The sequence below is a fragment of the Geotrypetes seraphini genome, chromosome 15 (genome assembly GCF_902459505.1).
Source record: "Geotrypetes seraphini chromosome 15, aGeoSer1.1, whole genome shotgun sequence".
In the NCBI taxonomy this organism is placed as follows: Eukaryota; Metazoa; Chordata; class Amphibia; order Gymnophiona; family Dermophiidae; genus Geotrypetes; species Geotrypetes seraphini.
In genome coordinates, this window is record NC_047098.1 from 40601540 (window position 1) to 40618449 (window position 16910).

A 16910-nucleotide genomic window follows, 5' to 3' on the forward strand; every position below is an offset into this window, starting at 1 on the left:
TCGGCACCAGAATCATGCCTATGTAGGTGCTTTAGACCACCAAATGCCAAAGTAGGCATGGCCATGCCAGGAATGGTGTTATATCACTAGAAACACTTCCCTTGAACACTTCCTATTGTTGGATTTCATTTTTTCCCCTGTCGTTTTTTGACAGGGAATGGTGATAGGCAGCCTAAAGCGCCTACATAGGCACAATTCACATGAAGATAGCAACGGAAATGTAGGCTTGGAAAACCCTGGCCTACATTTCCGGCACCTATCTTTCACATTGGTGTTTATGTTTATTAAAATTTTATATTCTGCCAAAACTGGTGCATGCATTTGGCAGCTTTTAAGATGGCTGCCAATATTGGCGCTAGGTTGAGAATCCGGGCCTTAATGTTTTAAGATTATTGGTCTGAACACAATGTCATGTGCAGCAGTGTAGCTCCCTAGATCACGAATTTGGTCTTTTCTGTAGCTGCTTGCTAAGCAGGGATACGTTTCCCCCAGTTAGAGGTAAATCTGGCCCATGTTAAGATAACTACCAGATACTTGCCTATCCCTCTGACTACAATCCTATTACATGTGCCTTCTTATTTAAATGGCTACGATGTTAGGACTTGTACATCTAACTCATTTATTGCATGTTGGGTCTTTAATTATATGCTGCAGTAACATACTTGCAATCTAATTATGACAGACACAGTGGACAAAATGGTGAATCTTTGTTTTTTGGGTTTTTTTTCTTCCAGCTCTTTCATTCCCAAGTTCATTAACCATCTCTTCAAATGCAAACCTATTAGTATGGTTGGGGCAGAGCAGGTAAGAAAGGTCTGCCATGTTGTTTATTTAGCGACCACATAATTGTCATGTCGATTGGGAGCAATTCAGCAGACCCATATACCAGTGTCTTGTGTCCACCTTTTAATTTATTGCCCCAGGTTTAGAACTCAAAATAACTTTAGCTGGTTAAAATATATCCAATCCCTGTTGGACCGATATGTTTTAAATTTATAATTCATTAAAACTTGCTATATCGCTATAGCTTGCTAGAATATCACATTGGTTTACAAAATAAAACCAAGGCAAACAAGAAAGGAACTACAAATGATTGATAGAAAAGTATATCACAAACGAGACTAAGAGCATTAATTCTTAGAGATACCATAGGGAAGGAGAGTAGGAAGAGAAAGGGGGAGGAAATGAAGTAACATGCCTGCTTTCCTGAAAATCAAAATGATGTGATAGCAAGTTAACAACCTCTTGCATTAGCAGTGTCTGTGGCATGTGGAAAATGTGGTAGACTCTGATGGGTGGGAAAGCACAGCATACATGTCTTGGTGGTGGTAGAATTTCCGATTTTAGTTTGCCAAGTGGAAAAGGGCAAGAAATTTCTGAAATTCCAGTAGGAGGATGGAAGAAAGATTTGCTGTTTGGAATGACTTCTTCCCAAGTACTGGTAGGAACCGGTTTTCTTGGGGAAAGGGACACTGGGTATTTTTTTCTCCATTTTGTTGTAGTCGCATTGGAAGAACCATATTTAAGCTATGAACTGTTAAGCAGGTGTGCATCACCATTGTTATTCAAATAAAATTAGAGGGCCCTAGACGAGCATATTGTAATACCACTCTAATGCCTCTGCCATCATCTCCCTGTTTCTGATGTCATGCACAATATCCACAATTCCAGAATGTTTCTGTTCCAGCACACAGAGTGTGCATTGTGAGGGAAGGAGAAAAAACAGGAAAGCTTCTTCTTTTCTTCTGATATTCACAAATTGAAATGAAAAAGCAAGTTTATAAGCCACCGAGAAGGATTTACCATAAAATAGCAGAATAGAAAGTCTTAATAAACTTGGAAGTGTATAGATGGATTTTTGGCAAACTGTCTCATTAAAAGAAATACTGATATAATAAGGAGGGGAAAGTCAAATCTGTCTGTTCTGAAATGAATTTTTTTGACAGTAGACAGAATTATCCAAAAATTGTAAGAGGTTTATATTTTAAATATTGTGTCCATATTTTAGGAATCCTTATTACAGCTGTTGGCGGTATCAGAGCCAGTCTGACATAGCTATGCACTCCTCTGTTTGGTGCTTTCTGTGTGAGGGGATAAACTTTCAACATTTCAGCTGTCTCACTTGGAGACAACTGTTTCAGCACAAGCTGGGCGAGGGTTATGTTGCCCCCAGATGGGTGATTGAAGTTCTGAGTGCCTGATTAAAGAGCTGCTGCTTGATAAAGGATCTAAGAAAGAGTTTACATGGAAACAATATCTGAGCAAAATGTTTCTGTGCTTTTGGAACCTTGTACTATTTTTGTATGAGTGTGTTTTTAGAGGCGGAAATAAGCAACTGTTAGTCAAATTTGGGGGGTACTGATCTAGAAGGGCTCTTCCTGTGCGTTCTCGGGATGTAACATAGTGGATGACGGCAGATAAAGACCCGAATGGTCCATCCAGTCTGCCCAACCTGATTCAATTTAAATTTTTAAATTTTTTCTTCTTAGCTATTTCTGGGCAAGAATCCAAAGCTTTACCCGGTACTGTGCTTTTGTTCCTACTGCCGAAATCTCTGTTAAGACTTACTCCAGCCCATCTACACCCTCCCAGCCATTGAAGCCCTCCCCTGCCCATCCTCCACCAAACGGCCATATACAGACACAAACCGTGCAAGTCTGCCCAGTACTGAGGCAGCATCTCTTGAAAGCACAGTGCATCTGTCTCATGGCAAGATTACAGGTTATTCTGAATAGGAAAACCAGCTAAAAAAAAATAACTATTGACCTCATCTTTTCTAAAACAGGCCCCCTTTTCTTTTTGTTTTGAAAGGGAGGGGGATGCAGTTCTATTCAGTTTTGTTTGACATGATCTTCTAGGAAAACGTTTCTTCCCAGGGATCCTGTAACTTGCTAGATTGCTTATACTTAGATTGGAAGCCCTCTTGTACAAGGAAATGAAATCAAAATTGTGTGAACCGATTTTTTAAAAAAGCCTGTAGGTTCTCTGTGACCTCCTCCACCTGTCTTCATGCATTTGTCCACTGCTTTTGAATAGAAAGGGAATAGTTCAACTTCAGCTGACGGTTCTCCCACAGTTTTTGAAAGGTGAGATTAAATGAAGTGCTAGAGTTCACTACTTAAGGGTGATCATTGATTCTCATTTGAGTTTTGAAGAACCTGTTTCTCGAGTGGTATTGCATATGTTACGCCTCTATTTAAAGTTATTATTATTATTATTATTATTATTTTGGTGAAGCCATTTTGTATGTTTTTCTCCATTCATTCCTTGTGTCTAAGTCAGATATGGAAATGTGGCATACATGGGATTGCCACAGTATTTACTTTGAAAATTGTGTACGGTACAAAATGTCACCTTGGTACGTACATTTCATTGTATGCCATTGGAATTAAGGCCTATTTGTAAGTTTTTAGTGCTCGCTCATAAGACCCTATATGATGACCAGCCACAGTTAAATATTTATTTACCAGGAAGGGTGTTGTGGTCTAGGAGTTCGCAGTTGTAGTTACGAGAAAATGTGGGGGTTTTTTTTGAAGGCCCTAGGGCTGCAGAATAATCTCCCAATAAACATGCAGGAAGAATGTTACTTGTCATGTTTTAAGAAAAAACTAAAGATGTATCTTTTTGAAAAAGCTATTAGAGGATTTTTCTGAGGTAGGTGCAACCATCTCTATTCCTTTTTTATTTCTTATTTTTAAGATTTTTCTTTTTTAAGTTGAAAAATGTATTTTATAATATCAAACGAAAAAATCTTTATGACAACCTAATAACCTCCAAAGCAGCTAAACTGGACAGACAAATTACCACTCTGTTATCTTCAACTACAAAACCTTCAAGAGAGATATTAAAACCATACTCTTCAAAAAACACATAAAACCTATCCAGCACAACCAATCCCAACCCAACATCCAACACTCTCTATACCCTTAGTACGCTCTAATATTCTTCTATCTACCAAACGTTATCTAAAACCCCATAATTCACCCTATTCTTATCTCCTAAAGACCTCTACTTCCCGTTGGTAACTCTTTACCCAACGTTTTATTACCTTAAAAATTTTATGTCATCGCTTATTCTATTCCTTCAAATTTTGAATGTAATTCTTGTTTTAGTTTGGATGTAATCCGCCTTGAACCGCAAGGTAATGGCGGAATAGAAATCACTAATGTAATGTAATGTAATATTCTTTTATTGAGTGATATTTTGATGCTGTACCCCACTCCGACATTAAATGAAGGGTGGTATATCAAATTTTATAAACTATTAAACTATTCCCAGGACAGCAACCCCCAGCTTTCTCTACTTTATTATGTGCATCTACAGACAGTCACCTGCCAGGACAGAGGCTGTAATCAATTAGTTTGCTAGTATTTTACTTAGGCCCTCTTCTATCAAACTGCGATAGCAGTTTTTAGCATGGGGAGCCACGCTTAATGGCCCACGCTGCTCCTGATGCTCATAGGAACTCAGTAAGCGTCGGGAGCAATGCAGGCCATTCAGCGCGGCTCCCTGCGCTAAAAACTGCTATCACAGTTTGATAGAAGAGGGTCTTAGTGTGACATTTTATGAGGGGGAATGTGTCTAGAGCAGTGTTTCTCAACTTGTTCAAGCCAAGTACCCCCTAAGTCTAACAAATATCAACAGAGTACCCCACCCAAGCTCTGCCTCTGACCCCCCCCCATAATAATAGTATTAATTGTTATACAGTTTCTTCCATCCATTTTTCATATGCATACAATATAATCTTATTAAAACATAATGATAAGCACAATTTTTTTTTTTTTAAAGTACACTGTATGCAGAGAAAATGTTAATTATCATTTATATTCTGGGTTTTTTTTCCAAAGAAGTCAAGGCAGATAACTTTCAAATATGCAATGTCATCTCAGTAACAACTATAGAAAAATAGAGTGCAAAATATAGAAAGCAGATAAATGCTGAAAACAGGCACATTTTGATCACTAAATTGAATATAAAATTATTTTTCCTACCTTGTTGGCTGGTGATTTCATGAGTCTCTGGTTGCACTTCCTTCTGACTGTGCTTCCAATATTTCTATCTTTCTGCCTCCTGCATGCTTCCTCTCCTCCAAACCTCATTCCCTTCCCTAACCAACATCTCTCTGTTTGTCCCTCCATAAGCCCAACATTTCTCCCTCTCTCATCCCCCGGATCATGTGCATCATTTTTCACCACTTCCTACCAGCCCCATGCCCATTTCTCCTATCACCCTTCTCCAACACCATGCCACATCTCTCCCTCCATCACTATGTCCAATATTCCTCCCCCTTCAATCTGTCCTTCTGTTCCCTCTCCACCACCATATCCAACATTTCTCCCTCTCATCCTTCTATTCCCTATGCATCTCTATCTCTCTCCTCTCTCTCTTTGCCCAATTTTCCTCTTTCTTCCTTTTCCCATGTGCCAGCATCTCTTTCCCTCTCACACAAATCTCCCTTTCTATTCCCTCCCTCCTATTTTCCAAGTTAGAGCCCCCTTCCTTCATCCTTCCTTTCTGTGTCTCATGTTCATGCCACCTCCCTTTCTTCTGATTCAAGTTTGTGCCCACTTCCTCTCCCTGCCTTCTAGCCATTGTCCCAGAATCGTGCTCCCCCCAACATGCTCCCCCAATCGTGCTCCCCCAACGTGCTCCCCCTCCTTTCTTCCTTTGTCCCAGAAAGATTGTGTCCCCTTACTTGTTCGAGCCACACTTGCGCCATCTGCCTTTAGCAGCTTGTTGGGGGGACACGCAGGCAGCGATTTACACACTGCATGTGGCTGACCCACAAACTTTCCCTCCGATGTCAACTCTGATGTCAGAGAAAAAGTTTCCAGGTCAGCTACGTGCAGAGTGTGAACCACTGCCAGCTGCGCATCCTCCCAACAAGCCACTTTTAAAGTTACACATGAGTGAACAGAGAGTAGTTAGAGTGGAGAAAAATGCTTGAGTACCTGAATAAATTCATGTAAACCGTTCAGAGCTCCCCTGGAAGAACAGTATAGAAAATTGAATAAATAAATTTATATCTAAAAATCATTCTTGCTGATGCATTTTGCAAATGTTGAAGCTTTTTGCACAGTTTAACTGAAATTCCTATGGAAACAGCATTACAATAGTCAATCTGGGATAGTATTTAAAAAACTAAAATTGCAAAATGATGCTTATAGTAATAGGAACATACAGTTCTAAATTGTTTAAGCTTGAAAAAAAACCTTTCTTAACGAGCATTAATCTAGTGTTCTATAGACAAAGTGGGGTCCAAAATAGCTCCTAATACTTGAAATTTGACCTCATCGCCAAGAAATCACCATGACATAAAAGAAATGGTAAATGGAATATCCTCCAAAAATGTGCTACACTAAAGAACTTTGGCTTTACCTACATTTAGCTTAAGAAGATGACGAGCCCAAACTTAAATTTTCTTAATACAATTAGATATCTGCAAATTAATCTGGTTTAGATTATGATATGGAATCAAAATAAAAATATCATTAGCATATAAAAACAAATATTCACTTGTCTCCTAAAGAACTCAAAGAATTACTAATGAAAATATTAAATAAAGCCAGAGAAAGTGAAGAGCCCTGGGTGGCTGCCAGGTGAATGAATGATTCTCATTTTTAGTCATAGTCTTTCCTATTAGTCAAAAAAATAGCTAACCAATCTACTACTACATCTGACAGTCTAAATTCACTTAGGAAGTAGTCTCAGGACTACATTTAAGATCTTGGCATTTATACTATATGCAGAACCAGAGAATGGAAATGGAGGGCAGTGTACTCCCTTGAAGCCAAAACCAGCGCATTGATCTCTGTGCTGGCCCAGGCGTTTGGTGCTCTAGACCAGTGTTTCTCAACTCGGTCCTGGAGTACCCCCTTGCCAGCTAGGTTTTCAGGATATCCACAATGAATGTGCATAAACTTGATCTGCATATACTGCCTCCACTATATACAAATTGTTTTCATGCATATTCACTGTGGATATTCTGAAAACCTAGCTGGCAAGGGGGTACTCCAGGACCGAGTTGAGAAGCACTGCTCTAGACAGTTGCCTAGGCCCTCGTCGATTAAAAGCTTTAGCAGTTTATAGGGCTTGGTGCTCTCCAGTTGTTTGTTGAGGAGAGCATTACAGAGCCTTCATTTGCAGATGCTAAATATGGCAACCAAGTACCCTCAGGGTAGGGCTTTTCTACATCCCTGTTCTCAAAAGCACATGGAATATAGCACTGCTATCAGCAAGCATTAATTTCTGTGTAGCAAATGTTGCCTCAGGAGTACACTTCTCCCTCTGTATTCGCGGTTTCAGCATTCGCGGTTTCGATTATTCATGGGTTTTAGCTTGCTGGCTCCTCCCCCCAAAATTACATCAGCTTGCATAGAGAAATCGCTGATTCCCAGTGTGCACAGAAAAAATCGCTGATTCCCAGCATTTTCTTTACCGTGTTTTGCCTCTGCTTCAGGAACAGGCCAGGTCTCCCACCATGTTATTTGCAGTTTTACCATATCCACGATGGCTTTTAATAGAAAACAGCGAATAACATATGAAAAAGTTATTCGCGGTTTTTCTGTATTCGCGGGTATGTTAATCCCCTATCACAGCGAATACGGAGAGAGAAGAGTATTCATCCCCTAGTCAGAAATGAAACAGACAAAATCCAAATGTGTCTTATGCAGGGTTCATTAGATAACTTGATACTGAAAGTGAAATAAAAGAAAGCACAGGGGAGAATGTTCAGTGTTTGATCATCCGTTGTTTTAATAGTTCAATGTGTTCCCCCCACACCTTTTAATACCAAGTGCCCCGGGCCTTTGTCTTTGACTGTGATATGTAAAAGAAAGATTTTCCCTCTTCTCTGTGTAATTGTGGCAGCTGCTCTTGGACACACATTCCCTGAAGACAGTGCTGTTGGATCTTCCTTCCATTGGGTCTCAGCTAGTGAGGAAAGCACCTGCCAGTTATACCAAGATTGTGGTGAAGGGTATGACACGAGCCGAAATGATCCTAAAGGTGAGCCAAGCGTTCCTAAGCATTCTGAAATAACTTAGAAGCGGGTTATACACAGTTGTGATAGGAGTAAGCTCCAAACTTGATTTGTTACATGTGTGTCTGTGTATTGGGGATGGGGAGGGGGATGTTTGTTTATGGTTCAAATGCAAAAAATCGACCCATCTAAAGTCACCTGGAGTTAGTTGGTGACTTGGTACAAGGATGCAGCATCAGCTCATGTTGAGAGAGAGATGGAAACAGCAACATAGTTTTTGGACCAGTTTCAGAAATGCCTGCTTAGGCAGAAGAAAAACCTTTTTCTCACGTTGTAAATGGCACCATGCTTTACTGTTAGAATATTTCAGAAATGGATGTGCAATCTGTCACTGGCGGCACATTTCTGAACCTCACGCTGTGTGTAGAGAGTACAAAATAACATGATTACTGTTATCTGCCAGCAAAAGCTGGGCAAACTGGGATAGAGGTAGATAAAATGAATTTCTAAAGGAAGTTAGTGATGGAGCCAATGCTAAAACTCGGGAACAACAAGGAGAGAGAATTCTTGCCCAAGGCTGACTCCATGCTTCTAGTCGCTGCCCCACCAGAATTAGATCTTTTTTCCTGGGGGCTTTTCTAATTCAGACCATACCTCTACCCATTGGATGCCATGCTGGTCTCTCCAACTGGCAGTCAAAGCAAGGGGTGATCGGGGTCTATCCGCTTTAGCATTTTAATCTCTTTGAATGGTATTTCAGCATTTGTGAAGGAAAGAAATGCAAAGAGGCTGTCTTTTAGGAGAGTTATGAACTGATGATTCAAAAACTTATATTAGCAAGGTCTTTAATTTGATGGATGCCTCTGAAAAGAAATAGTATACCCAGGAGAGACCGTAGGAAGGAGGAGAAAAGAGCAAAGTGACCCAAGGAAACACATGCAGGTGGTTTGAAAAGCTGTGAAACCCTTCTCAGTAAGAAATCTTGCTGCTTAGAACAGTTTATTGCAAACTGTATGCTGCCTGACATTTCAGGTGTGCTGCGACACGCTGGGGAGGAGGAGAGGTGCTGGCTGACTGCCTACAGGACATGCCTCTCGCGGCCTCTGTATATGAAAATGTGCTATAAATTAATCTGAAAGAGGTTTGTGGTTTATTTTAAAGTTCTATTAACACATGTGTTGGGCTTATAGAAGTATGAAGCTTGACTCTTATCTTTTATATAGGCCAAATTTTTGTGGTCACAATTTTGCAGTCCAGTACATGCTAAAGATCCAAGCAAACTGCCTGGAATATATATTTGGGATTCAAAAGCATAATCCAAGTAAACCTCCTGGCAACCTCCCCTCCCCACATACACAAAAAAAAGAATCCAACCCACAATGGTTGTGGTTTGCTATCATGAGCCTGGATTTGGGGAGATGATATAATTTTTCTTTTCTGTTCACTTTGTTGCTTTGTAGTTTTGCTTAATGATTTGATTTAACATCTATCTCTGCTCTAAAAGCTAATCTTTCACCTTCTTTCTGCTCTTTTCACTTTTTGTTAACATTCCAGCTGAGAAAGAAACAAAAGGAATACAGTGATAGGTTCCTGCTGAACTGAGGGGCCTCCCTAAGATAATGGAAGAAAGGTGCAAAATATATGATTTGGGCCTAGATGCACTAAACAGGGTCAGTAAGACCACTTGGGTCCACTGTGGTCCGATTTTTGGCTGATTCAAAAAAAAGTGACTGATGCTCAAAAAAGTTTGCATTCAAATGATCCCGTCCAATCCCACCAATGAATCGCTGTGAGAGCGACTCTCACACATGCGCAGAGCCGGTAGCGGAAGTCTGAACAGCTGAGAGGCAGGGGTTGCCCCGAAGCAGCTTCCTGCTACTCAGTTGTTCAGAGTAGGAAACTTTAAAAAAAAAAATAAAAATGGACACAGATGTTGTGTGTCTTACACACATATAATATCTGTCCCCATAAAAAAGTTGTGGTGGCCCTGCCTCCCAATGACAACTGTGGAATCCCCGAACCCCCCAATGATGAACCAGAGAGACAGGAGGGATGCCCACTCCCTTTTGCCTCAGCAACCTGGTTGTGCACCTGGACCCCCTCCCCCCCTGCACTTCTCCACACTCCCTTCAACACCCCCACTCCCGAATCTTGTTGTAGAACCTGGCAAGAGGGATGCCTAGTTGGCAGCAGGCCTGCCTCTTCAAGATGGCAAGCCTTCCCTTTCCTGGTGTATCCTGTGGTGCACCGGGGAGGGGCCTAAGTCCCTGATTGGCCTGGATACCTTAAGCCCCTTCTATGGGAGGGGCTTTAGGTACCCAGGCTAATTGGAGTCTTAGGCCCCTACCCAATGCAGGATGCACTTGGAAGGTGGCCTAAAGCCCTGATTGGCCTGGGGGAGGGACCATCATTGTTTGGGGATCCACGGTTGTCGTCAGGGGAGGGAGTGCTGTGGCTTGTCATCGGGGGAGGGGGTGGGGAGGTTCGGCTCACTTTTTTTAAAATGGGGCAGATATTGTGCACTTTTAACACACACACAGCACCTGTGCCCATTAAAAAAGAAGGTATGATATGTTATATTAATTTCAGGGCTGAACTATCAGTAGGACAGGTAAGCAACTTGTCTTGACCAGTTGCTTTTTTGGGGCATTTCTATATTAATAACCTTATTTGCTTGGCTGGATCAGAGAATGAACAATCGTGCACAAAACCATGCTGTGAGCTGTTTTGTTCATCAGGTTGGCAAATCCGATCGTCAAAACCGGCTTAGCGACAATCGTTAGACAGTGGCTGACTTTAATGCATCTGGGCCTTGGTGCTATAGTCCTATTGTGATCTTCCATCAATAGTATAAAAGTAATGAAAGAAGAGAGGATACAGAGAAGAGTTAAATGAAGTGTACCAAAAGGAGTTCCCCTGGGCTGCATCTCTGAGGAGTGATCAAGTGTCTGCAGATCTCACTTTATATTAATGGAAGCAAAAGTTGACTTGCAGTGAAATTTTCCTGCTTTTCCGGCTTATGTTTTCCAGGTGGTGATGGCCCCCCATGAGCCCTCTGTCGTCTTTGTGGATAATTACATTAAACTTCTAGTTGACTGCAATACAGACACTTTCCAGAAGATACTTGACATGAAGGTGAGGTCCTCTGGTTCCTTCTAATATAGTGTAGCAAATTCTGCTTTAAGAGCTTCCCCTGTTTAAGAGGTGAGGAGTGGCCTAGTGGTAGAGCTGCTGCCTCAGCACCCTGAGGTCATGCGATTAATCTCAGTACTGCTCCTTGTGCCCTGGGCAAACCTGTATACAGTACTTCCCCGATATTTGTGGGGGTTCCGTTCCAGAATCATGAAAAACCGCAAATACGGTTTTTCTTGGAGGAGACTGGAGAGGGCAGTGGGAGAGGCAGGAGAGAGCAGCTGGAGCGCCGGCGAGTGAAGGAATCACTCGCTGTATGCTCCGACTGCCTATTCTTGTACTAAAGTTGGGCCTTACCAATCAGGAGCTGCATGTCAAAGCAGCTCCTGATTGGTGAGGCCCGACTTTAGTACAGGAAGAGGCGGTCGGAGCATACAGTGAGTGATTTCCTTCACTCGCCGGTGCTCCGGCTGCCCTCTGCCTCTCTAGCTGTCCTCTCCTGGTCAGCGGTTCGCAGTCGGAAAATACCGTGAATGACTGGGACCGCGAACCGCCGACTGCGAATTCGCAGGGGAGCACTGTACAGTATATATAAACCACTTTGAATGTAAAACCACAAAAAGCGGTATACAAATCCCATCCCCTTTCTCAAATGTTCACTGAGCAGGGAGAACTTTCAGACCAGTGTCTGCACAATGCAGTTTTTAGCTTATGTGTTCTTAGTTTCTCCTAGAAAGTGTGGGGGGAAGACTTGCGTTTCATGGCTTCAGGTGTTTTTTAATGGTGTTGCACTGGCACTTTCACACATAAGTCTGCCTGTTTTGTGACCAGCCCATTCTAGCCATTGCCAGCAGATAAGTGGAGTTTATTGCTATTCTGCTTTATAAATATGATTTTGAATGTGGTGGTACAGACATCGTTAGTGCTATGATGGTCTGATGGCAGCCTATGTTTTGGTTCACTTCACATGAGCATCAATAGGTTGTGGGTCTGAGCACTAAATTAATTAATATATTATATATGATTATGAAGCTGTGATGTGGGTTTATTTATTTAATTGATACCAGTCTTACATTCTCTGTAACTTATGTGTTCTGGATCCTGATGCCTACTGTGTACATATCCTTGTAACCCGGTCTGGGCTCCTGGGGAGGACGGCTTTAATTGGGCAGATTCTATTCTGTATATGCTGTTGAGATGTCTTCCAAGATTTCTTCATAGAAGATAGGGTATCCAGAGATGCCAAGTAACTGAATTCAAAGAGGGATATTTGAAGTCAGTTCTTGATTTCCATCAAGCCCATCCTGATCCGTTCAGGTACCTGAACACTGATTTCAAATTCTGAAATTCTACAATGCGTCGGAACATTAAACTGAAAAACCCTAGGACTGAGCACAAAGCTCCCTCCTTAAACTGGTCACTTGTTGACTAAAAGAGGACCTTGTAGCTGATAATGAAAACACTTCCATTGTTTAAAAATTCTGTCAGCCTCACAAAAAAGTGGCATGTTTTAAAGATACACTTTGGTTCAACTGTACTCTTTGGTTTCTTGCCATCTCCCTACCCAGGGTCTGAAAAGAAGTGAGCAGAGTAGCATGCTGGAATTGTTTCGGCAGAGACTCCCAGCTCCTCCTTCAGGATTAGAGAACACCGGCTCCATCACCCTACCAACTCCCACGCCAGAGCAGGAATCATCCCGAATTCGGAAACTGGAAAAGCTGATCAAGAAGAGGCTTTAAGCTCCCGGTGATCTCCTGCTCACTATAGGCTTCCACTCTTATGATTGCCCCTGTAAGCTGTTCCACTCCAGCCTGCTGAGCCTGGCTCTTTCCTTCCAAAGTGAAGAAAAAGGGACTGATATTAACTTTCTATAAGGACATTTTCACTTACAAAGTGAGTGTACTGATGCTTAAGGAAGAACCAGCTCTGTTGTGCAGGGAATGGTCCTCCTGTTCATTGATGTATGAGTTATGAGGAGTTGTAAATATTATATTGTGGGGAAAACCATGTCTAGAACTTAGCATGTCAGAGCATTGCTGGGGGAGGGTAGCAGTGAAGGGGTTAAATGTGCTTATTTTCAGGGTTCATTTCCCATTGGAGCTTCTGGTCTTGTGCTGTGCTGTTGCTCATGCAGTTGTGGATTTGGATGTCTTTAGATATCTCCCTCCCCGTCTGCTCCTTGCTAGTTATTAAACAATTTATGGTGTTCTGTTAGCTGAAAGCCTGGTTCCAAGATCATAATCATCCTGTGATTTCTTTCCCCTTCTCCAGCTTTCAGTAGGTACCTAGAAACAAATTTATGGGAGAAAATATGTTTATAAAGTAGTTCCCCCTTATACAAAGCCACGGTAGCAATTTCCGTGCGGCAAATGCGTCACAGACCATTCAGTTCCTATGGGCTGTGTTGCATTTGCCGTGCTGGGATTTGCTACTACAGTTTTGTAAAAAGGGGCTTAGGCCTGGATTCTCTACAGAATGCCAATATCGGTGGCCACTGATCATGTGTCAATCATGCAACGGTGCCCTATAGAGAATTGCACTTCCCTGAAAGACAGGTGCCAGAAATGGAGGCCAGGGTTTTCCAGGCCCACATTTCCAGTGCCTATCTTTGTCGTGAACCACACCTACATAGGGCTTTTGGTCACCTTATGCCACTTCCGGTGTTGGCCACGCCCAGGTGGCATTCGGTGGGCTAAAGCACCAGTGTAGGTGCAATTCCAGTGCATATTATTTCGGTGCTGGTAGGCACTTTTAACAGTGGCATTTTTTGCCATTTTAAATGACGTTTGTTACTTAGGTGCCTAAATATAGGCGCTGTTTCTACAATTTCCCCCTTAATGCATACAGCATAGTAACTTTAAAGGCTGTTGTGCATTGTTCAAGCTAACTTACTGATGCATTCCAGCTGTCCTCCCAGCCCTGAGTGATCAAGGAGGGTCAGGGTAAGAATTGAACCTCATATTTTGAAATGTCTGCTTCTGCATTTCACACTCCCAAAGAGAGTAAGGAGTAACTCAAGTGTTTGGTACCTGTCACAGGCGCCTACATTACGGTGCTGTGATGCTTCCAGTGATCTGGTTTACATCAGGGAGAGCTGTTTCTGCCCAGCACCGACTTCAAGGTCATGTCCCACCCTAAGGAGCCGGTCATGGCCAGAGATTTTCAAAATAAAGCAGAGGACTTCACTGGAAGTTCTTCAGCAAAGCTTTCACATCAAATAGAACTGATTTAATTGTATTTAAAGTGGTCATAGTACAAATCTTGTTTTCTGTGACTTTTCAGGGTGTTCCTCATCTTCTTACAGGTTATCCACTGGAATGGCTATTTTTGCTTAATGAAAACCTTTGTTTTCAGTTTTTATGGTCATTTTTTTTGTATTGGAAATACATGTTTAGTTCAAAAATAACAAAACAGAGTAAATCAGTAGAAAAGAAATGATTCTTTATTTTCCAGGTATTTTGTTTATTTTCTCCTTCCTTCTACAAAGCTGCAGTAGTGGCACTGGCTGCTGCGTGGCAAATGCTCCGACACCCATTAACTTACTATGGGCGTTGGAGCGGTTACCAAAGCAGCAGCCGCTACCGTGACTTTGTAAAAGGGAACCCTTTAGTTATTAGGATTTATTTTACTGCATTTTGAAGAAATTCACCCAAGACAGTGTACAGCAGGAATAAAAACATAGGCAATAGACAAATAAATATGTCCCGGGGTACACAGGGAGGAAGCTAAGGTTCTGATTGACTTGACTGACAGAGGTTCCTTAGATGACTGAGTCAATCAGGGAATTAGGCCCCTTCCCATGTACCGGGAAGGAGAAGGCCTACCATTTTGGAGTGGGGGACCTGTGAACAGGATTGGGCATCCCTCCTGCTGTCATCTAGTTTTGAGGTGCAGAGGAAATTTGGGGGGAGGTATGGGGGTGGTTCAGGGAGGCCAGGAGAGCATCTGGTGGCATCCCTCCTGCCAAATTTTTTTTAATGAAGGGGAGTGGGGAAGGGGAGGGGTCAGTTTGGGTGGGGCTTGGCGGGAGAGTAAGTTTGGCAGGTGGGAGGTTCGCGGCAGCAGGAGGGAGCAGAAATCCTTTCTGCTGATTTCTATTGAAGTGCATGGGGAAGGTCAATTCGGCTGGTGTGGGGAAGGGGAGTGCAGCAGCAGGAGGGAGTGGGCTATTTATCCCTCCTGCCTCTATTTTGCTATGTTAGTTGATATTTATAGACCACTGTTCAATACATCATCATAGCGGTTTACATAGTACCAGGGTTGAGGGGGAGGGGGGCTCATTTTTTAAAAAAAATTTTATATGTGGACAGATGTGCATGTGTAATACACATCTGTGCCCATTAAAAAAGGCTTCCTGCCCCAAACAGCTGAGCGGTAGGCAGCTGCTTCAGGGCTTCCCTGCAGCTCAGTTTTTCAGGATTCTCTGCGCATGTGGTGTTGGTTTTCCAATGACTGGTGAGGTGGGATTCAGGAAGACATCTGACTCTTTTGCATGGAAAGCCTTTTGATTATGGATTGATGTATGGAAATCGGTCAACTGCAACTCGCATGGTTTTAACGAATGTGGTTTGTGCATCTAGCCCCTTGGAGGTGCACAGAGGGAGAGCTGTTAATCAGGTACGCTGCTGTAGTACTTTTAAGTAATTAACAGACACTCCCTATTACCCACAGCCCCACACATTGCTAACTTTCCTTTTTCTGAGCACTCATTTTTAAAATTTATTCTTCCCAGTCACTGAGGCGCAAAATCTATATATACCGCGTATCAACAAGGGATCCAAGAGGAAAAAGAACAAGGAACCGGCGTGGCTCACTGTAGCGGTGAAGGAAGCAATCAGAGACAAGAAGACTTTGTTTAAGGAATGGAAAAGGTCAAAAACTGGAAAAAGCACAAACAACATCAAAGCAGGGCCATAAAGCGGTAAGAGGGGCCAAAAGAGACTACGAGGAAAAATTAGCCAAGGAGGCAAAAAACTTCAAGCTGTTTTTTCAATATATTAAGGGGAAACAACTCACGAAGGAAGTGGTGGGGCCGTTGGATGACCATGGAATAAAGGGTGTGCTAAAGGACAAAGCCATCGCAGACAAACTGAACACATTTTTTACCGAAGAGGATATACACAATATACCGTAAGCCAACAGGCTATACGCAGGAAATGAAGATGGGAAACTGACAGGGTTGACCGTCAGTCTAGAAGAGGTATGCAGGCAGAGCGATAGGCTTAAAAGCGATAAATCCCCAGGACTGGATGGCATCCATCCGAGGGTCATCAAGGAACTGAAAGGGGCTATAGCTGAACTGCTTCAACTAATAGCCAATCTGTCGATCAAATCAGGAAGGATTCCGGAAGACTGGAAAGTAGCGAATGTTATGCCAATCTTCAAGAAAGGTTCAAGGGGAGATCTGGGAAACTACAGACCGGTGAATCTGACCTTGGTACCAGAAAAGATGGTAGAGGCACTGATAAAGGACCGCATCATTGATCACCTTGATGGATACAGTCTGATGAGGACCAGCCAGCACAGCTTCAGTAAAGGAATATCTTGCTTGACGAACTTGCTGCACTTCTTTGAGGGAGTAAATAGGCAGATAGACAAGTTGACCCAGTCGACATTGTATATCTGGATTTTCAGAAGGCGTTCGACAAGATTCCGCATGAACAACTACTTCAAAAAATTGCGAACCATCACAATTGAGGGTGAAATACGTGGATTAAAAACTGGCTGGCGGATAGGAAACAGAGAGTGAGGATAAATGGACAATACTCGGACTGGAAAAACGTCACGAGTGGAGTGC

At 42.4% G+C, this 16910-nt stretch overlaps 1 protein-coding gene across 2 annotated transcripts in view; it reads left to right on the forward strand.

Moving 5' to 3' along the window:
* Positions 1–14466, forward strand: part of VPS53 (VPS53 subunit of GARP complex) — a 229844-nt gene extending 215378 nt beyond the window's left edge. Inside the window, exons 19-22 of one of the 2 annotated variants that reach the window (XM_033921549.1) lie at positions 735–804; positions 7870–8007; positions 11012–11116; positions 12682–12852. In XM_033921549.1, coding sequence (XP_033777440.1) covers positions 735–804; positions 7870–8007; positions 11012–11116; positions 12682–12852 — 484 coding nt within the window. Of the gene's footprint in view, positions 1–734; positions 805–7869; positions 8008–11011; positions 11117–12681 lie in introns of both variants that reach the window. The other variant, XM_033921548.1, reaches the window with a different exon arrangement.
* Positions 14467–16910: the final 2444 nt, after the last annotated feature.